This window comes from Geotrypetes seraphini, chromosome 5 (genome assembly GCF_902459505.1).
Source record: "Geotrypetes seraphini chromosome 5, aGeoSer1.1, whole genome shotgun sequence".
Classification (NCBI taxonomy): domain Eukaryota; kingdom Metazoa; phylum Chordata; class Amphibia; order Gymnophiona; family Dermophiidae; genus Geotrypetes; species Geotrypetes seraphini.
In genome coordinates, this window is record NC_047088.1 from 101,699,479 (window position 1) to 101,721,065 (window position 21,587).

The 21,587-nt window shown below is 43.0% G+C and overlaps 1 protein-coding gene across 1 annotated transcript in view; it reads right to left on the minus strand.

Moving 5' to 3' along the window:
• Window positions 1-15,802, minus strand: part of STX1B (syntaxin 1B) — a 57,591-nt gene extending 41,789 nt beyond the window's left edge. Inside the window, exons 1-2 of the mRNA XM_033944071.1 lie at window positions 15,723-15,802; window positions 1,959-2,205 (exon numbers count right to left, since the gene is read on the minus strand). Coding sequence (XP_033799962.1) covers window positions 1,959-2,205; window positions 15,723-15,802 — 327 coding nt within the window. The remainder of the gene's footprint in view (window positions 1-1,958; window positions 2,206-15,722) is intronic.
• Window positions 15,803-21,587: the final 5,785 nt, after the last annotated feature.

The window sequence follows — 21,587 nt, forward strand, 5'->3', positions numbered from 1 at the left end:
CTACGTGACTGTACAGATAATGGACTTTAACACTCATGTTACAGCAATGCCTTTTGAAATGAAAGGACATATCCTCTACTAATTGTGTGTAGTTGTCTGCCTGCTTGTTACCAAGAAGGTTTTTCGCATTAAGAAAAAAATGAAGATCAGGCACATGATTCGATTTCATTCAATGATGCTATGAAATGTGGGTCATTTATAAGTTGTCTGATCTGTGGACCATCAAAAATGCCTGCCTTCAGTTTGTCCATGGTAAATCCAAGTAACATATACGCTATGGGGCTCATAATCGAAACGGAAATACGTCTAAAAACCGGCCTAAATTAGCACTTAGATGATCAGTGAGACAGGTCGTCCAAGTGCCAATAACTGAACCGGGTTTTAGACATATTTAAAAACGAGCTAGGCCTTCACAGTGCTGCTGAATGACCAGAGCTAAAAGGGGCGTGTCAGGAGGAGTGGTGAGTGTGGAATTTGGGCGGGACGTAGGACGTCCTAGACTTAGTCGTACTGCGTGTATAACTGAAAGTTTTACAACACTGCCTAGATGGAACCTGGACGTTGTGACTAAAACCAGGTCTAAGTCACAAGAAGGTACCCAAAGTGACCAGATAAGTACTGCCGACACAAAGTACAGACCCCCACATACTGCCTCAGTCATCACTGATCCCCATTCCCCCATAAAAATCGTAATAACAACTTTACATATCTGCCTCCAGAACATCAGCACCTGGCAGCCTGGCATAGGAAAGCCTAGTAAAGCTGCATAGAGGTGGCTTAAGTGGTCTTGGGGGTGGGTTAGTGAACCATGGAAAGGAGGATCCAGGCCCATAAGTCACTCTAATCACTGCATTCATGGAAAAACATGTGCATACCCCCCCAAAAACCTCAAAACCCTTTTGTGCTGTCATATAAGTGGCTCCTGCAGCCATAAGGGCTATTGGGGTGTTAGATAGGTGGGTCTAGTAGATTCTGGGGATGTTTTGGGGGGCTCACTATGACCTATAAGGGAGCTGTAATGAGATGTTTATGTGGGACCCTTTTTGTGAAGTTCACAGCAATGCCCTGTAAGGTACCCCACTACTCTGGTGCCATGTCTGGGTGTCCAGTCCATCACGTTTCTGTTCCCTCCTGCGCCAAAAAGGTCTTTTCCTAGGCGTTTGTGACTTGGATGAATTTTTGGATGAAAATGGGGTATAAAGATGGACAACTTAGCAGTCTGGACGATCAGACGGCCGGAAGTACAGTTGGACGATTTTCGGGAAAAAAAAAATATGTTGGATGTATTTTTCGAAAATGGACCTTTTCCCTTGTCTGACTTTGGGCGACTTGCAATTTAGGCCCAAAATGGACTTAGATGTTTCTTTTGATTATGCCCCTCCACATAATCAGTGTACGAACCGTCTTTATTCAAAGCCTTTACAAATTTTTTCATCGGGTCTAGCTTTATATGTAGTGGTGGCAGTATGATTCTATCTCATGCTACCAAAGATTAATTGATTGCATTTTGTCCTCCAACCACCATATATTCCCTCGAAGGCCAATCTTTTTTTGCCCAATGTTCATGTTTGGCTCTACGTCCCAACGGCATAAAAAGCAAGGATACTTTGAGTAGCCACTTTGTTGACCAAGAAGAAAATTAGTCATCTTCAAGTCTACACAAATCTCCCATTGATGTTCTTGGTAATTTATCTTTTCCAAGTCTAAAGAGATAGCCTTGTTCCGACTGAAATAGAACCATATTTGTTGCTGTTATTTAAAAGAATACATTTCAAACTATGTTTTGGACTGTTGATGAAAAGATGCCACTCACTTGGGTTATATTCTGAAAGACCCATTTTCTTCAGAAGGTTTCTGATGTTATTGCAGAATACTAAGTTGTTATCTTCGGTAAAGAATGGCAGCAAGACCTTTTCTCTCCTTCGATAAAATGTAATTTTCGTTCCAGACTGAAGTACATTCTTTTCCTTTAGTCTGGAAGCAAGCAATTCAGAAGATTCCTTGTAAAGATTTAAGTCCCTGATCAGATCACTCAATTCATTCTGGTCAAAATGTTCATTTTGTGAATTTGTTTGGGAATCACTGTCACTACCCTCACTTTCTTTACCGTATGCAATATCAGGCATGCAAGACTCATCCTCTGAGAGCTGTAGTGGTTCATGGAAAGGTGGAATGGGTAGAAGATCTGAGTGCGGAACAGATCTCCTAGTGAAAGTAGACCAGGGTAAGACCACTTGTCATGATTATTTCGATTGATGCCTATGATATTAACAATACAAAAATAATAGTCATTGAAGTGGTTTTTTTGGTTCTCTCCAAACCATTGGTACTCCAGATTCCAGACAGCTTCTTTTTCCATTTGTTCACTGGTGCAAATGCTCCTTACAAGTTTTGCATGCAATATGAAGAGCCCATGGATTATCTTGATCTCCAAGCTTGACACCAAAATAACTTACATATACTCTTTTTACAAACCTAGAAATAGGTTTCCTACTTGCTTTCAGTGTGTACTCCCCACAAATATAGCAAAATATGTTGGGATGATTTAAGCTCTACGGCAGGGGTAGGGAACTCCGGTCTTCAAGAGCCATATGCCAGTCGGGTTTTCCCCAATGAATATGCATGAGATCTATTTGCATGCACTGCTTTCAGTGCATATTCATTGGGGAAATCCTGAAAACCCGACTGGAATATGGCTCTCGAGGACCGGAGTTCACTACCCCTGCTCTACGGTGTTCGATCTGCAAAAATGAAATGATATAAGTGGGAATATACACACACCTCCTGTACGATCATATAACTATTATACAGTTAAGTTACTTACCTTTTACAATCCAGTGTTTTGGATGTAAAACTACAGTTGGAAATATGTAAATACTCTTACTATATCTGCTAACTTGTACGCAAAAGCACAAACCAGGTAATAGAAGATAAAGTTGAAAAACCAATTAGAATTTAAATCTATGTGCAACTGTTTTGAACAGATCAGGATGAGAAACTTTTGAAATACAAATTTATGTAGTCTAAGGAAACCATGTTTACCATTTAAAATTTTTAACAGAACAAAGGCAATTTTGTCATTTGAGCTTTACATTTTTATGCCAGTGTGCATTATAGGAAAGGAAGTAGACAAATAGTTGTGAAACAAAGGTCATTATACACAAAAAAAGAAATGTGGGAATTTAAATATATACATTTCCAATTCAAAAAAGAAAGCTTGTTATAACATCCAATTCTGCAGAAGAGATCTTTTAAATAGCAGTAAAAAATATTAATAAATGTAACCATATCTAAGAAACTAGAGCTGATGCGGTCCATCCAATGCAATTTTCTGAATCAGCGCCCCAAATAACCCCAGGAACAGGTTTTAAAAAAACCAAGGGACCAAGAAACTTTTTTGTTGTTGGCCTGTGTTATTTCTGGGTAGCAAATCAGTGTGGCAAGTTAGGCTCTAGAGCCAGAAAGATGCTAATAGAAAAAGGAAATAATTATTTTATTGTAGAGGTCATTGATGATACTTCACTGTGGGCACTGCATCTAGAAAAATCTAGAAAAGTTAAGACAGTTTTGAAATGGCAAATGGCAGGAAGGTGAATGCTGAATCAAAATTAGAAACTTACTCTATGCCGAGGATAGATGAACTAACTGAGTAGCAAGGAATAGTCCAGTTTATCTTGACCTTGGACCTGACAAAGGATATTGGCAGGTACCCCTCACTCTGACTGCCAAGGAGAAGACAGCCTTATCTACACCTCAAGAATTATTCCAATTCACAGTGTTGCCTTTTTGCTCAAATGGAGTTCCCGCTACCTTCCAATGTCTTGTTGACTGCCTTCTTAAACTGCATGGTGACTATGCAGCTGCCAACCTAGACAACATTCTCATATATAGTAAGGACTGGCGGCCTATCTCATCCAGGTAGAAGTAATTCTGCACAGTTTGTGGGCTGCTAAATTGACGGTCAATCCAAAAAAGTTCTTGCTAGAAGGACAAAAGGTCCAATAACAGGGTTACTCGGTGGGTGAAGGATGTGAAACCCCAGATCCAGAAGGTGGAAATGATTACCCAGGTACCAGTCTCCAAACCAAGAAACAAGTGGAAGCCTTCCTAGGGCTCATCTGATATTACTGGAGATTTATCCCATGGTTTGCTGAGAAGGCCAAGCCACTAACTTGTCTTCTGCAAAAGAAAGCCCCTGAGAAGGTTCTGTGGATATCAGAACTGAATGCAACATTCAAGGCCTTGAAGAAGGACATCTGCTCAGAACTACAGCTGGTCAGCCTGGACTTCAACTGACCATTCATGGCATAGGCAGCAGAACGCTTTTTTGTTTGGGGAGGGGGGGGGGGCAAAAGCTCTGCCCCCCCCAGACCCACCCAAACTCCTCCCCTGACTCCACCCCATTATAATAATACTAATTGTAATGCAATTTCTTCTATCCATTTTTCATATACACACAATATAATCTTATTAATAAATAATGGTAACCACAAAATTAAAAAAACACAAAGCGCACTGTACGCAGAGAAAATGTTAATTATAATTTACAAGGTTGTTTTTTGTTTTTTTTTCAAAGATGTCAAGGCAGATAACTTTAAAATATGCAATGTTACCTCAGTAACAACTATAGAAAAATAGACAAATATAGTGCAAAATATGGACAGCAGATATAAATTCTCAAAATTGACACATTTTGATCACTAAAGTGAAAATAAAATCATTTTCCTACCATTATTGTCTGGTGATTTCATGAGTCTCTGGTTGCACTTCCTTCTGACTGTGCTTCCAATATTTCTTTCACAATCCAGCCCCAACCCCTTTGGGTCCAGGTCTCTCTCTCTTTTCCCTCTGCTTACCCTCCCCAGATCCAGTGTCAGTTCTCCTTTGTACCTACCACCACCTTTGTTTCAGGTCTCCCTCTCTCTCCCTCCTCTGTTATGATCTTCCATCTCTCTGTTCTTCCTCAGGGTCTGTCCCCCTCTATCTGCACCTCCCATAGTCCAGCATCTGCCTCCTGTTTTTCCCCTTTGGTCCAGAGAGGTTTCTCTCTCTGTCTTTCTTCTGCTTACAACCCTCGCCCTTTCTCTGCCTCTCTCTCCTTCCTCCCTCCTTCCTATGTCCTCCTCACTGCCTTCCAGCCTTTGTCTCACCCCCTCCCCCAAAGCCAGCTTCCTTCCCTCCCTGCTGCGCTGAAGCCTGGCCTACCCGCTGCTGATTCTTCCTCCCCCTTCAAAGTCCGCTGCTGCTCGCCGCCCACTGTTGCAGCAAATCCAAGAAGGGAAGAGCCAGGTGTGTGCAGCGGCGCTGGCCCACAAGCCTTCTCCCGACATCAATTCTGACATCGGAGAGAAGGTACAGTCAGAAAGCAGCAGCGGTGGCGGTTGGCGGGCAATTTTTGGGTAGGCCTGTTCCGACACCTATGATTCATGGTACAGACTGATGTGTCTGAAGTGGGATTTAGGATTGTCCTCACCCAGGAAGTGGAGAGGAAGAACACCCTGTAGCCTCATTAGCTGTAAGCTATTCTCTAGGGAGAGGAATTATGCAGTGATTGAAAAGGAAGTCTTAGCAGTCAAATGAGCATTGGAGATGTTCAAATATTATCTACTGGGATGACACTTTATGCTGCTCACTGATCACAAACCCCTCAAATGGATGTCTTGTCACAAGGAATCCAATGCATGCATCCTAACGTAGTTTCTTAGCCTTCAGTTTTGAGATGCAGCATTGGGCAGGCAGAGAGCATACTAATGCTGACTTTTTGATTGGTAGTTGGACCCTGACACGGCAGGTGCTCAACTGGGCATGAATGAGCTGAGGCGGAGGGTAAGTGAGGGAGTTTAGAGGATGCTACCACTCCCCCTGCTGGATATTCCCTCTGTGTCAGGGCCACCTTAATTTCCATAGCTCCTCCCAAGGGGAAAGTGACACAGGAAGGGTAAAGCAAGGGAAGTAGCTTCCAGGAAGTAGCTTTCAGGAAGTACAAAAGGTGGGGCTAGAGTTGGGTTAAGGAGGCCCAGGGAAAGGAGTGATCACCAGTATGCTTTGACCAGTATGCTTGGTAGATGTTTCTTCACACTTCTACCTCTAACCCTCTGTTGTAGTTCCTTCCTATTTCTCCTACTGTAAACCGCGTCGAGCTCTACGAACGTGGAGATGATGCGGTATACAAACCTAAGGATTAGATTAGATTAGATTAGATGTAAGCCAACCCAACATTTTTCCTACTGAACACTTGAAAGCCTGTTTGAGGTTTGGTTGGGGCCAGACCTTATACCCTCAGAGAGAGAATGAGAAAGATTTTACAGACTGTGTTTGGGGTCTGCTAGCTAGAGGCCTCCAGCCTTTCTCTCTATATTAAAAGGCTGTCTCATTTTCTTTATTGTTCCTGATCCTGTGAAGTAACAGGCCTCAGGGTTTTGAGTTAAACATTTTTGCATTATTCTGACAAGGGTCTGGCTGTGTATTTGCGGGGCTCACCCCCAATCCTTGCACACAGTATCACAGGTGGTTAGGGGCTCTTGACCCTTATTGCCAGGGACCTAGATCACTGTCAGTCTACCCCTGCTGTGTATATATACTGTAGTACTGCTGTAAAAATGATAAAGAAGCAGTAGTTGTAGTAGAATGAAGAAAAAAGACTCTTCAGTAAAATATGTATTGGGGTTTCCTCAAGAATTCAGACATATTTGATTTCTTCTTGGCTGACCCTGTTTCTGGCACTGTTAGAAGTTACTTTTACCAGTTTGCTATCACTTATATGAAATAGCTTGGAATAGCCATATTAAAAAAAAGATATTAATCTTTTGGATCATTCTCTCAGCTATCATTTCTAACAAATAAATACCATAAATTATTCTACTTACTGTTCTGAATTCAAGTGGAATCTTTATCTAAATGTGTCACAGCAATTGGTGTGAATCTGTTTTTAATGACCTGCAAAAGTATATTGGATTATATGATTGGATTAAAGGTACTGCCTTCTAATCTCCACACTGCAGTGCTTTGGCAATTTAGGGAACTGGCATAAAAATATTGACAAAGATGTTTTCTGGGAATTCTCTAGTGATATAGATCTGGTTCTTCAAATCTGTGACAGATCTAAGGCCTCCTTCAACTAAATCCTACAGAAATTTAGGCAAGTATGCAGTCTGCTCCAAGCATTTTATTTTTCTGCATTTTAATCACATTTTTTACTTCCTCTATAATGATTTTACTTATACTTTATTAGTAGATTCAAAAGGATTTATCTGTCAATCATCTTTGTAGAGTTCTTAAAAAAATATTTTCAATGCTAAAATGCTGATTTTATTCTGTACTTCTTACATGTCACTCTATTTAAGATAATTCTTGACTTTTTATATTATTACTAGTGATCACAGATGAGCATCCAATATTTTCTATATATTTGAAATTTGTCTAAACAACTTCCAACATAGACTTATCCATACTCAGTTGGAAGAACCAATTTATGCTTCCACTTTAAGAAGCTTATGTTTATATTTTTTACTAGTCTTGATATACTGCCTTTAAAAATATCAATGTAGTGTATAAACAATATTAAAAGAAATAAATATAAACATAGAAACACGATGGCAGATAAAGGCCAAATGGCCTATTCAGTTTGCCCATCCACAGCATCCATTATCTCCTCCTCTCTTTATGAGATACAGGTAGAAACAAAAGGGGTTAAACTGGACAGGAGAGGCTTCTGTCCAGTTAAACCCTGATGAGCTAGCTGACTGCAGATATTCAGAAGTACTTAAGTGGGTAGTGCCACTGAAAATTTCTGCTAACCAGCCATTACTAGTTGAGCCTCCCCCCTTTTACATTTTAGAAAGACAGAGCTGGAGTGACGTCACAAAAGAAATCTACTGTAGCGGCATTTAATTTTTAAAAGGGCAACTATGATAAAATGAAAATAGTTTAAAAAAGAAGCAAAAAGGATCAGTTGCAAAGGTTAAGACTGTAAACCAGGCATGGAAGTTACTTAAAAATACCATTGTGGAAGCTCAAACCCAGTGGCGTAACAAAGGGGGGGGGGGAGATCCACCCCGGGTACATGCTTCAAGGGGGTGCACAGCTGGCCGGGTCCGGAACCTCCCACGCTGCTCAAAACGGCACCTCAGCGTGACTGCCGTACTTATTCCAGAGCTGAGTCGGCAGCTGAGCTGAAGTGCAGGAAGGTCCTGCGATGACTACTTCTGCTGCCTCTGCTCCGGAAGAGGTAAGTGATGTCTGGGGGGGATGGACCAGCAGCCGCAGTCATCGTGGGACCTTGCTGCAACTCCCTTTGTCTACCGGCTCAGCCCCCCTCTGATGTCACTTACCTCTTCCGGAGCAGAGGCAGCAGAAGTAGTCATCGCGGGACCTTGCTGATTTGGATGGAGAGAGAAAGGAGCATAGCAAGGTGGTGGAAGGAGAAAAAGGGGGTCAGAATGGTATGGAAGGGTGATGAAGAGAGAGAAAGGGGGTCAGGGTGGTAAGGAAGGGTGTGGAGCAGTGGTCTCAAACTCAAACCCTAACCCTTTGCAGGGCCACATTTTGGATTTGTAGGTACTTGGAGGGCCGCAGAAAAAAAAGTTAATCTCTTATTAAAGAAATGACAATTTTGCATGAGGTAAAACTATTTATAGTTTATAAAACTTTCCTTTAACAGTTAAAAGGAAAGATATATAAACTATAAAGAGTTTTACTTCATGCAAAATTGTAATTTCTTTAATAAGAGATTAACTTTTTTTTCTGCGACCCTCCAAGTACTCTATTTTTTTCTGCAGCACTCACATTTAAAGTTCAATATCTTTTCTTTCTCAAAACTGGCACATTTCAATCACTAAATTGAAAATAAAATCATTTTCCTACCTTTGTTTGGTAATTTCATCAGTCTCTGGTTGCACTTTATTCTTCTGACTGTGCATCCAATACTTCTTTCCTTCTTTCAGCCTCCTGTATGCTTCCTCTCCTCCAGACCTCATTCCCTCCCCCAACTTTTTCTTTCTTTCTCTGTCTGTCTTTCTCTGATTCCGTGCCCCATTTTTTTGCTTTGTTTCTGGTTCCCTGTCCCCCCTCCTTCTTTCTTCCTTCCTCCGTGCCCCATTTTTTGCTTTTTTTTCTGGCTCCCTGTCCCCATCCCACCTTCTTTCTTTCTTTCTTCCTTCCTTCCTGCCCTCCCCCATGCCAATGCCGCCGCGGAATAGGCTGCTGCCGCTGCCGCTATCGGGAACAGGCAGAAATCTCCCTGCTTCTCTTCTGCACGGGGCCAACCAACTCTCGCCACCCGACGTCAATTCTAACGTCGGAAAGGACGTTCCGGGCAGCCAGGCAGCGATTGGCTAGCCAGAACGTCCTCTCGACGTCAGAATTGACGTCGGGCCGTGAGAGTTGGTCGGCCCCGCAGGGAAGAGAAGCAGGGAGATCAAAGAACACGGTGCCGGCCTGATCCCTGATGGCAGCAGTGAGAAGGGAAGGGAAGCAGGTTTGGCACCACTGCTCTAGACGAGCCGCGAGCCTCACTCTAGGGAGAACAGTGGACCGCCCCCCCCCCTTGGTACGCCACTGGAGCAGCAGCATGTCTGGCAAGCTCGCTCGTTCAAAGCCGCAGGTGGCGGCTCCTTGTGAGATCCGTGCCTGCGTCTGAAGCCTCTCTGATGTTGTGACATCAGAGAGGCTTCCGATGCAGGAGTGGATAGTGCAAGGAGCCGCCAACCCGCGTCTTTGAACGAACAAGCCGGCTGCTGCTCCAAAAGGAAGAGAATGATGCCTCCAGACCGCGGGCCGCAAATAAAACCTGGAGAGCCACATGCGGCCCGCGGGCCGCGTGTTTGAGACCGCTGGTGTGGAGGGTGAAAAAAGGGGTCAGGGTGGTAAGGAAGGGTGTGGAGGGTGAGAAAGGGGGTCAGGGTGGTGTTGCAGCATGGTGAAGGGTGAGAAAAGGGGTCAGGGTGGTATGGAAGCGTGAAGGGTTAGAAAGGGTGTCAGGGTGGTATGGAAGCATGGTGGAGGGAGAGAAAGGGGGATTGATCTGTACTAGTCTGGCTTTTTTCATTTTACAATGGGTGTATTGATGTACTTCTCACTGCAGTAGATGCTGCCTTTTCCTTGGTACACTCTTGTGTGACGTGTGGATTGTTACTAAAAATCATGTTTTTCATACAGATGTGGGGGAGGGTGTCAAAAATGATGGGCTCCGGGTGTCACATATGCTAGGTACACCACTGCTCAAACCAGATGTATTCCACATATTAACAAAGGTGGAAAGAAGTGAAAACAAGAGCTGGAATGGTTAAAAGATGAAGAGAAAAATAAAAAACCATCCTTTAAAGCAGGGGTGCAGAACTCAATCACATTAAGAGGCCGAAATCCAAAACACAGGCTAGGTCATGGGCCAGGCCCCACCCAATCTCCGCCCCAGACCCCGCCCCCATAATAGTCCTAATTTTAACACCATTTTTTTCCATTCATTTTTCATATACACACACACAAAGCTGTGGGCAGTGGCTCCTCATGCGTCCCGCGCTTCATCCGGAAGATTTCCCTCTGACGTTGCGACATCAGAGAAGGCTTCCAGTTCAGGCACAGGATGCGCGTAGGAGCTTCCACTCACTGCTTTGTGCACACTATGGCAGTGAGAAGGAGGGAACCTGCCAGAAGATAATACCGGGGGCGGCAATGAAGACGCCACATTGCACCGCGGGCCACATAAAATAGCCAGGAGGGCCTTGAGTTCGACACCTGTGCTTTAAGAATGGAAAGGGGATCTAAATGAAGAAAATAAGAAGAGAAATAAGCACTGGCAAGTTAGATGCAAAGCACTGATAAAAAAAAGTTAAGAAAGAATATGAAGAGAAACTTGCCAATGAGGCAAAAACTAGGGGACACTTGATGAAATTATAGGTAAATACTTTTAAAACCAATAGGAGGAAATATTTTTTCACTCAGAGAATAGTTAAGCTCTGGAATGCATTGCCAGAAGTTGTGGTAAGAGCGGTTAATGTAGCTGGTTTCAAAAAAGGCTTGGACAAGTTCCTGGAGGAAAAGTCCATAGTCTGCTATTGAAACAGACATGGGGGAAACCACTGCTTGCACTGGATTGGTAGCATGGAATGTTGTTACTTTTTAGTATTTTGCCAGGTACTAGTGACTTGGCTACCATGAGGATGGGCTACTGGGCTAGATGGACCATTGGTCTGTCCCAGTAAGGCTATTCTTATTTTATGTTTCCTGTGCGGGGCTGTGCTATTACTAATATTATCACTGCCCATATCCTTATTTTCACTAATTGCAGACCAGTTTGTTATCACACTGATTTGTTGCTCTCCTACCCATGTGTTGTTTTAGGAGACTGGATGACCCCTGATGCAGGTGCTGGGCACCAAACATGGCTCATGTTGGGTCAATAATGACTAGTCCCTACTCATTGTAGTATACTCTAATCCTCTCTGTGTTTATCTCAGGGAAAAGAGCCATCTTCATACTCAGTGTAGGAAGTGAAAGAAGATACAATATGAAACAGTTCTCTTGAAGGATTGTTACACTTGATTTTTCTTGTAAGATAAGGATAATATTGAAAATATGGTAGAGCTCAGTAAAGAAAGTGTAGTATCAATATGGTTAGACTGAATGGGCTATTTGGCCTTTATCTGCCATCATGTTTCTATATCCACTCGTCTGCTAAATCAGAAGTGACCCAGGCAGCAAAGACAACAAAAGATTTCCACACGGTGACGGGACTAAATCACGCGAGACAACGGCGCGCCGACAACTGAGCGCAAGGTTGACGGTGCGCCAAAGAAAAGCACTATTTTAAAGGGCTCCGACGAGGGGTGTGTGGGGGGGAACCTCCCCACTTTACTTAACAGACATCGCGCTGGCGTTGTGGGGGGTTTGGGGGGTTGTAACCCCCCACATTATACTTAAAACTGAACTTTTTCCCTAAAAAACAGGCAAAAAGTTCGGTTTCAAGTATAATGAGGGGGATTACAACCCCCCAAACCCCCCCCAACGCCAGCGCGATGTCTGTTAAGTAAAATAGGGGGGTTCCCCACCAACACCCCCCGTCGGAACCCTTTAAAATAGTGCTTTTCTTCGGCGCGCCATCAACCTTGCGCTTAGTTGTCTGCGCGCCGTTGTCTCGCGCGATTTTGTCTATGAACCCTTCCACACAGCTTCAATCAAAACAACAGCAGTCCTTGTGAATCCATTCTAGAGAGCATGGTCAGCATTTCTTAACCTTTCCCTCCAGCTCTATCCATCAGAGGTTGCCTCACCCACTACCATCAACAACAGTCCATTATAACATCAGATCATTGGGTTCTTCAGGTGCTGAGTCAGGGCTATGCCCTTTATTTGCAGAAAACATTTCCAAACCATTCTCCAAAAGAGTCACTTTTTAACTCCTAGCAGAAGACTCTCCTTCACCAGGAGCTCTCAGTCCCCCTCCAGCTCAATCCCATAGAACAAGTTCTTCTGCAGGACAGGGACCAAGGGTTCTACTCAGAGTATTTCCTCATACTGTAAAAGTCTGGAGTTCTCTGTACAATTCTATACCTCTGTGCTCTCAACAAATACTTAGTGGAAGAGAAGTTTCACATGGTCTTTCTGGTTTCCCATGGTCTTTTAGAGAGAAACGACTGGCTCTGCTCTTTAGACCTCAAGAAGGCTTACACTCATATTTCCATCCACTCTGACCACAGGAAATATCTCTGCTTTTGAGAGGGAGCACGCCACTACCAATACAAGGTACTCCTTCACTCATATGGTTTCCACTTGTTCCCCCTACCTGGACAACAGGTTAATCAAGCCCCCCCCCCTCCCACACACACACCTTATCAAGCTCATCAGGCCATGAATGCAACAGTTTGTTTCCTGGAGCTTCTCGGATTTACAGTCAACTACGAGAAATCTTATTACAACCCAAACTCTAGAATTCATTGGGGCATTTCTACACACAACTCAATCTCGGGCCTATCTCCCTCAACAGAGACTCAACATTCTTATTCATATCTGCCAGACAGTCTCCTTTTTTCAATGAGTCACTGCACACCAAATGCTGTTCCTCCTTGGCTACATGGCCTCCACAGTACACATGACTCCGTTTGCCCTTCTCCATCTCAAGGAACTCCAATTGTCCTGGGCGATTCTGTGCAACATATTTCAGAAAGCAGTTTACCTGGCAAGTAATCAGAATATCTTAGCAGACTTCAACAACCATACGAGTGATCACTCAACTCAACCATTGTAGGAACCCCAGAAGTGGATCTCTTACTGACATTCAAATACTTGAAAGGTATTAATATAGAACCAAATCTTTTCCAGAGAAAGGAAAATAGTAATACTAGAGGGCATAAGTTGAGACTGCATGGAGGAAGACTTAACAGTAATGTTAGAAAATTATTTTTTCACAGAAAAGGTGTTGGATGCCTGGAATACCCTCACATGGGAAGTGGTGGAGAAGAAAATGGTGATGGAATTTTAAAAAAGTGGGATAATAGCCTAGGACGCATTTTCAAAAAATACATCCAAAATTTTTTTTTGTTTCAAAAATCGTCTAACCATACGTCCTGCCAATCTGATCGTCCAAGTCGTTAAATCGTCCATCTTTATATCACATTTTTGTACAACTTTTCATCCAAGTCAAAAACGCCTAGAACAAGCCCTGTTGGACGTGGGAAAGATCTGCAAAGTGATGGAATGAACACCCAGACATGGCACCTAAATAGTGGGGTACTTACAAGGCACTGCTGTGAACTTCACAAAAAGGGTGTCATGTCTTCTCCTCACTACAGCTCCCTTATAGGTCATAGTGAGCCCCCCAAACCATCTCCAGAATCCCCTAAACCCACTTATCTACCACTCCAATAGCCCTTATGGCTGCAGGAGCCACTTATATGCCAGTACAAAAGGGTTTTGGGGGTGTATAGCGGAGTGCACATGTTTAAGTATCAATGTAGTGATTACAGGGGCTTATGGGCATGGGTCCTCCTCTCCATGGGTCCCTAACCCATCCCCAAGATGGCTTAAGCCGCCTCTGTGCTGGACGACTAGACTTTCCTATTCCAGGCTGCCAGGTGATTATGGTCTGAAGGCTGAATTTTAAAGGTGTGATTACGATTTTTATGGGGTTGTGGAGGTATCGGTGAACACTGGGGTAGTGTGTGGGGATCTGTATTATGTGTTTGCAGTGCTTATCTGGTGACTTTAGGTGGGTTTTTGTGACTTAGACCATGTATTACATGGTCTAAATCACAACGTCCAAGTTCCGTCGATCCTGGGCTGTATAACTTTTGGTTATACATGCTGTACGACTAAGTCTAAGCTGGCCCACGTCCTGCCCAACTCCCGCACTCGATACTCCTCCTGAAATGCCCCGTTTAGCTTTGCTTGTTCAGCGGCACTATGAAGGCCTAGGTCGTTTAGAAATACGTCCAAAACCCGTTTTCATTATCAGCACTTGGACGTATTTTGACAATGTTCGTCCAAGTGCCGACTTAGGCCGGTTTTTGGACTTTTTTGGACATTTTTCTCTTTCGATTATGAGCCCCAGAGGAATTCTAATTAGAAAACAAATGGTATAAATTAAAGAACTAAGCGGTATTGGGCAGGCTTGTATGGTTTGTGTCCCATATATGGCGATTCAGAGTAGGATGGGCTGGGAAGGGTATCAATGGGAACTCCATTAACTTGGAACATAAGAACGTTATAGGCCAAACAGGATGGTTGATAGGCTGGAGTAAGCTTGGATGGCAACTTCAGTAGTTGGAACCTAGGACAATACCAGGTGGACTTTAGTCTATGACCCAGAAATATCAAAGAGACAAGTTAATTTAATAATGTATTTTTATTTAGAATAACCAATGGGCAGACTGGATGGACCATTCAGGACTTTATCTGCTGTCATTTACTATGTTCTCAGCTTCCAGATCAGGAGATGTTTCTTTCACCTGTACTTGACAATGGTAAAAGAAGACACAATGTCTTTGGCTCCTCCTCCCTGGTCACTGCTGTAAAGGGAGAGACTTGGCTCTTTTTCCCACATTGAAATATATCTATTAGAAGGGAAAGGGGTCTGTAGCTATCATAGTAGCTTTACCTGGAGCAAGAAGGAGTGAGATGCACCTTACAGAGCCTTCAAAACAGGCATGTAGCCAGACTTATGATGGGGGGGCATGAGCCAAAAGTGGGAGCACAAAATATTGCCCCCCTCCTGCAACCTCTGAGCTAGTGGGGGTCCCCAAGCCCCACCATCAGTAGCCCTCTATCTGAAGCCTGGTAGCGGTGCTTTTCCTGGGCCACTCCCTTGGTACATGTTTGTTTTTTTGTTAAACTGAGCATGCTCGCACAAGCTCAGTTTCACAAAAAACAAGCATGTACGAGGGCTGTAAGAAGAAAGTTTTTGCAGAGAGGAGGGCTAACATGCCTGGGTTGCCAAAGCAGCAGACAGCACCTCAATTTCTTTCTCTCTCCCCCTGCCTTCCACCCTCTGTCCAACATTTCCCCCCTCTATCTCCTTCATGTTTCTCTTCCTCCCCTCTACCATATGCAGGATTTCTCCCTCTCATCCCTTTCTACCTCTTTGTTGCATCCTTCCTCTCCTACACCCCATGTCCAATAATTTTTGCTCTCTCCCCCCATGTGCAGCAGCTTTCCATCCCTCTTATCCTCCTGTGCAGCACTTCCCAACTGCCCCCCCCCCACACACACACACACTGTGAGATATGACATACCTTTGAGCCTCCCAAAGCAACAGCAGCAGAGGCAGTGGCTGGCCGGCAGAGACAGTGCTGCTTGTGGCCTGCCCCACCATGGTAAATCTCACTCTTTGGGATGGTTTACCTTTGGCATCTCTGCATATACCTAATTTGTCTATGCCTTAATCAGCCCTGGAAACTATTTACAGTATATAAACATAACATAATTAAAAAATTTATTTGTAAACCACAAAACCTTGCAGTTCTATGCGGTTAACAAAATAAAGAGGACTGAACAATTACAGTGAAGTATAAAACATCAGTCTTCCAGGAATTTTACATATTAAAAGGCTTTCAGTAATTTTCTAAAATACAGATAAGAAATCAAGCTGGCTATTAATTGACAAAGGTCAATATTCCAGCTTGCAATGATAGTAGTCGGTGAAAATGTCTATTATATAGGCAACTTTTTACAAATGGAAAAACAAATAAAGCAGAAGTTCACAACAAACATCTTGGGTTAGCAAACATGAAATGCTCCACAAGATAACTAGATGCAAGACCATGCGATACCTTATAACATATACATCCAAATTTAAAGTTCACTCTTGCCTCTATCTACAGGAAGCCAGTGTTACCTTTGATAATAAGGTGTCACATGGTCTGTCTTCTTCAAGTTAAAAATCAAACAGCTGTATTTTTTATTATATGTTATCTGCATAGATTTTTTTGATAATCCGCAAAACTAAAGATTGCACCAAAATATAAATGGAGTAATATCAAAATAGGATCAAATTCTCACAATTTCCAAAGCATAAAGAAACCTTTTCAGACCAAAGCACTGGTCTGGGCACTCATTAATCAATTCTTATCTAAATGTACTCCTAAAATTATAATTGTAGAATTAATGAGATATAAAATTACATTATACATCAAATTATCTTCATTACATGTAGTTGGAGTAGCAAAAAAGAATTTCATTTTGTCTGAATTAGGCTTCAGATTAAATTCCTTCATCTACTGTCCAACAGTTAAAATAATAGTAGCGCAGGATGGCATGGAAGAAATTGGAATCACAATAGTTATATCATCTGCATAATCTAATCTAATCTAATCTAAACCTTAAGTTTATATACCGCATCATCTCCATGAGAATGGAGCTCGACACCTGTAAAGTTTTATGCCTAAACCAGTTAACCTTGACCCTCAAGAGGCCAAGTAGATATTAAAGAGCAGTGGGGAAAGAGGAAACCCCTGCAGGACTCCACATGGGTTGCTCCATATACTAGAAAAAACATCTCCAAATCGAACATGGTAAGTGCAGGTTTGTAAAAAAAAACTGCTCAAGTCAAATTGTAATAGTAAAGCTCCCATACCTTTACTAAACACAGTATTCAAATGATCCAAAAGTGAAGCTAGAACTGTCTCAGTGCTATATAGCGGACAAAACCCCAATTGGCAAAAGTGAAAATTACTCTAAATAATCCAAGAACTGTAAATAATGTACACTAATTCTTCCATCAGCTTAACAAAAAACAGAATGGCTGCTATAGGTCTATAATTTGAAACTTGAGAAATGGGTTCCTTTTTGATTTTTTATGATTGCTGTTACTATGATATGCCCCTTATCATTGGAAATTCATCTGTCTCAAGCATGAAAGACATCCAATCATAAAGCTCACTCTGAAACTCCATGGGAGCAGCTTGTAATACTGCTGGAGGACAATGATCTAAAGCAGTGTTTTTCAACCGCTGTTCCGCGGCACACTAGTGTGCCGCGAGATGTTGCCTGGTGTGCCGTACGGTCAGGGCCGCCATCAGGGCAGTACCACCAGTCTAGGGAGAGGGGCGGTCCGCCCCACGTGGACAGGAGAGAGCTGGACGGGGGACCCGCGGAGTTCAATACATCTCGAGCCGCGAGGCTCGTCTTCTGTTCCTGCCTGCCCTGCAGCTAACATATAGCCGATCGCAAGCGTTCCTCGATGTCAGCGCTGACGTCGGAGGGAGGGCTTAAGCAAAGCCTGCCCTCCGACGTCAGCGCTGACGTCGGAGAATACTTCCGTTCGGCTATTTGTGCGCGGCAGGGCAGGCAGGAAGCAGAAGACAAGCCTCGCGGCTTGAGCTTCGTTTTGCTGAGAAAGTTGCAAAGATGGGCTGGGAGGCAAACACGGAACACAAAAGGGGGGAGGGAGTGCGTTTTGGACACAAGGCATGAACTTGGGAGAGAGGAAGGGAGGGAAAGAGATGCTGAGGTGGGGGAGGGAATGGATTTTTGGACACAGAAGGCATGGACTTGGGAGAGAGGAAGGGAGGGAAAGAGATGCTGAGGTGGGGGAGGGAATGCGTTTTTGGACACAGAAGAAATGGACTTGGGAGAGAGGAAGGGAGGGAAAGAGATGCTGAGGTTGGGGAGGGAATGCGTTTTTGGACACAGAAGAAATGGACTTGGGAGAGAGGAAGGGAGGGAATGAGTGTTTGGACACAGAAGGCATGGACTTTGGAGAGAGGAAGGGAGGGAAAGAGATGGTTGTGTACACGGGGAATAGAAGAAAGGAGAATTTTTGGTCATAGGGAGGGAGTGAGGTATAGATAGTGGCATACCAGGGTGGGGGGGGCGGTCTGCCCCACCCCGGGTTTACGTCCCAAGGGGGTGCACAGCTGGCCACCCTCCAGTGTTGTCCCTAGGCCGGCAAACTGCGGCTCTTTAGCCACTTGAGTGCCACCGCCGCCAACGGTGTTGTTGGCGGTGGCAGCATTATAAAATACTTTCTTTGTGTTTATTTGATTCCTATTCAAGAGAATTACTTTATATATAGTCAATATAGGCACAGAGTTAAATTTTTTAACATTTTCTAATGGTGGTGTGCCTCGTGATTTTTTTCATGAAACAAGTGTGCCTTTGCCCAAAAAAGGTTGAAAAACACTGATCTAAAGGACAATGTGAATTCACATATTTATCATACAACTTCTTAAACTGTTTCCATTCTGGGTTTTTAAAAGATCTCCAACTCAGCTCTGCAAAGTAGGCTTCTTTTGGTGGTACTAATATTACATTACATTATATTAGTGATTTTTATTCAGCTTGTACCTTGAGGTTCAAAGCGGATTACATAAGAAGAGAACTGGACATTTCCAGGAGGGTACATTACATTGGAGGGTATAGACTTAATAACATTGGAAGATAAATCAGGTTACATTACATAGCAAGTATTCTGTTTCCTTACATTGGTAGATAGTCGGTTTTGGTAGGATAATTTAGGTTTCAGGTATCAGGTTTCAGTATCCAAGGACCTCTGGTATGATGCCCTTAAATTACACACCTTTGTACAAAAATACTGAGCTAACTCCTCTGAAGACGAGGAATATCCTGTGGGCCCTGCTTAAAATTAGCAACATTAAATATAGAGAAAAGCATAGACAACAGAAACAAATTCACAGAGGGAGCAACACACACACATAATACATGGAAAGAGACCACCCACACAGGTACAACAAGAGAGACACACAGATGGAGGTAGACACAGACAGAGGGGGAAGAGACACACAGATGGAAAGAGGTGGGTGCAAGAAGACTCAGACCTAGATGTAGAGGAACAGACACACAGAAGAAGGCAGACAGACACCCCCCCCCTCCATAGGATGGTAAAAGAGATATAGGCAGGGAGAGACACAGATGTAAAAATAGACAGGTAGATGCTAATATGGATGGTGAGGGATAGCCACACATGAATGACAGGGTACAGACAGTGCTTCCTTCTGCCCAACTCTTCTTCCTCATCTTCAGGGCTTTCTAAAAGTGTTTCTAATAATTATGTCAAGGTACTAATTAATGGGAATCTATATTATCATTTGGTGACATTAATAATATTGCCATATGATCACCAATATTATAATTTGTACCAAACAAACATAAATAAATGTAAAATATATAGGGGATCTTTTACTAAAGACTGTGAAGGCAGTGATGGTCTTGTTGGCACTGACACCGTGCTAATCACTTTGCGTTATGGTTGAGAATGTGAGCACTTCACTACAGCACTATATATTTTAAATTTATTTATGTTTGGTACAAATTATAATATTGGTGATCAGATGACAATCTAATAATTATGTAGCACACTTGAATGGGCAGACTCAGTTGCCCAGGCCTCTCCTTGCATTAACGATACTGAGCCAGGACCACTAGGCACCAACCCTCCTACAGGGAAGGGTACAAAGATACCACCATTTTGTGGTAAGACTAGGTACTGCCACAATTGGTTTTCCCAGAGGAAGGGAACAGGAGCTGGCATTGTAAAATAAAAGGATTAGCAGAATAGAAAATGGTTTTTGAAGATGGGGAGAGGTAGGCAAAATAACTATCAAAGATAGGTTGAAGAGATCTATGTATACGTAATAACCCAAACAAATAATGATCTCTACAAAATGTCAACAGTCTTTCATGAGAGGGGAAAAAAATCTCAGCAACCCTGCAGACAATCCAAAAGGATAATAAAGTCTGTATCAGTCTTTTATCAATCTAAAAAACCTCTCTCTCAAAATGGCCAAAATTTATTTTTTATGTCTGTTTATATATTTTTGACCTACAACTATGGCCCAACTAATCTGTGCAGTGTGCTATTTGATAAACAGCTCTGCAGGCAGGTCTGGAAATAAGGGAATGTGTAGTTAGGCCTCTGTCAAATCCAGAGAGGCCAGATAAAAAGTCCCAGATACACATTTAACCATAACCCCCTTACATTGTATGGTGAGCCCTCTAAGATTTACCTAGAACCTACTGCACCCAATTGTATACTTCCCCAATAGCCCTTATTTTATGGTTTATATCATCTTATATTCCACCAAATTCTCACTAAGTGGAGTTCAAGGCGGGTTACAATCTACAGTACCGGTAATTGGTGTACATAGAAGTACAGTATAAAGTCACGATTGTTTTGGGATTTTAATATAACCTACAGAGGTAGTGAATTATAAGCAGCATTTTTACATAAGTATAATATATAGTGTAGGCTAAAGGTCCAATTAGTTCTTTTGACTTGTGGAAAAACCATGTTTTCAGGTTTTTCCAAAACTGAATGTAATTATGAATGGTATGAATTCTATGGGAAGCGAGTTCCAGATTTTTGTAATTTGATGGTTGAATGATTTGCCCTTTTCTTTGGCTCTGCCATTTTGTTATTCCCGGAGCAACGGAGGATACGCTCAGGCGTGGAAGAGCACTCTGCCCCTTACCGACGCTCCAGCCACTGAGCCAGTTGGAGAGCTCAGTGGGAAACCTTGTTGTTTAAAAGTTCCCCTTTCCTGTGGCTCTGCCATTTTGTTCTTCCCAGAGCAACTGAAGATCCCCCTAAGTCGTGGGAGAGCACTCCGCCCCTCACTGACGCTCCAGCCACTAAGCCAGTTAAAAAGCTCAGCACCTAACAGCGCGCAGTCGTTTGGCGTACCGTCCCAATCACCGTCTATGGCGCAAGTCCCAATCACTTGCCACCAACAAACACCTGGAGAAAAATCAACTATCTAACCCCCAAGAAATCACCTACAACCTCACTCCCACCAACCCCATACCTCCTATCTTTCACAATGAAAGTTATCCTACTGATCATCTTGTTCCTAACCAATTAGAAGGCTGCAGCAAACAATATCTCCCCAATACCAATTATTTCAACTACAAATAGAATTCACCACCCAGCCAGGAGAACCATTACAGACAGAAACATAAACTCCCAGATCTGCATACACCACATCATCACACCAACATGGAGGAGAAGACCAACAAACTCTTCCAAGACTAAACCACACCCCCAACCAAGAGCACTTGTCTACCCAAAAGCAACAAATAGTGCGCAAACAGAATATACCACACTAACATGTGCCTATATAAACATCAGAGCTCTAGGCCCA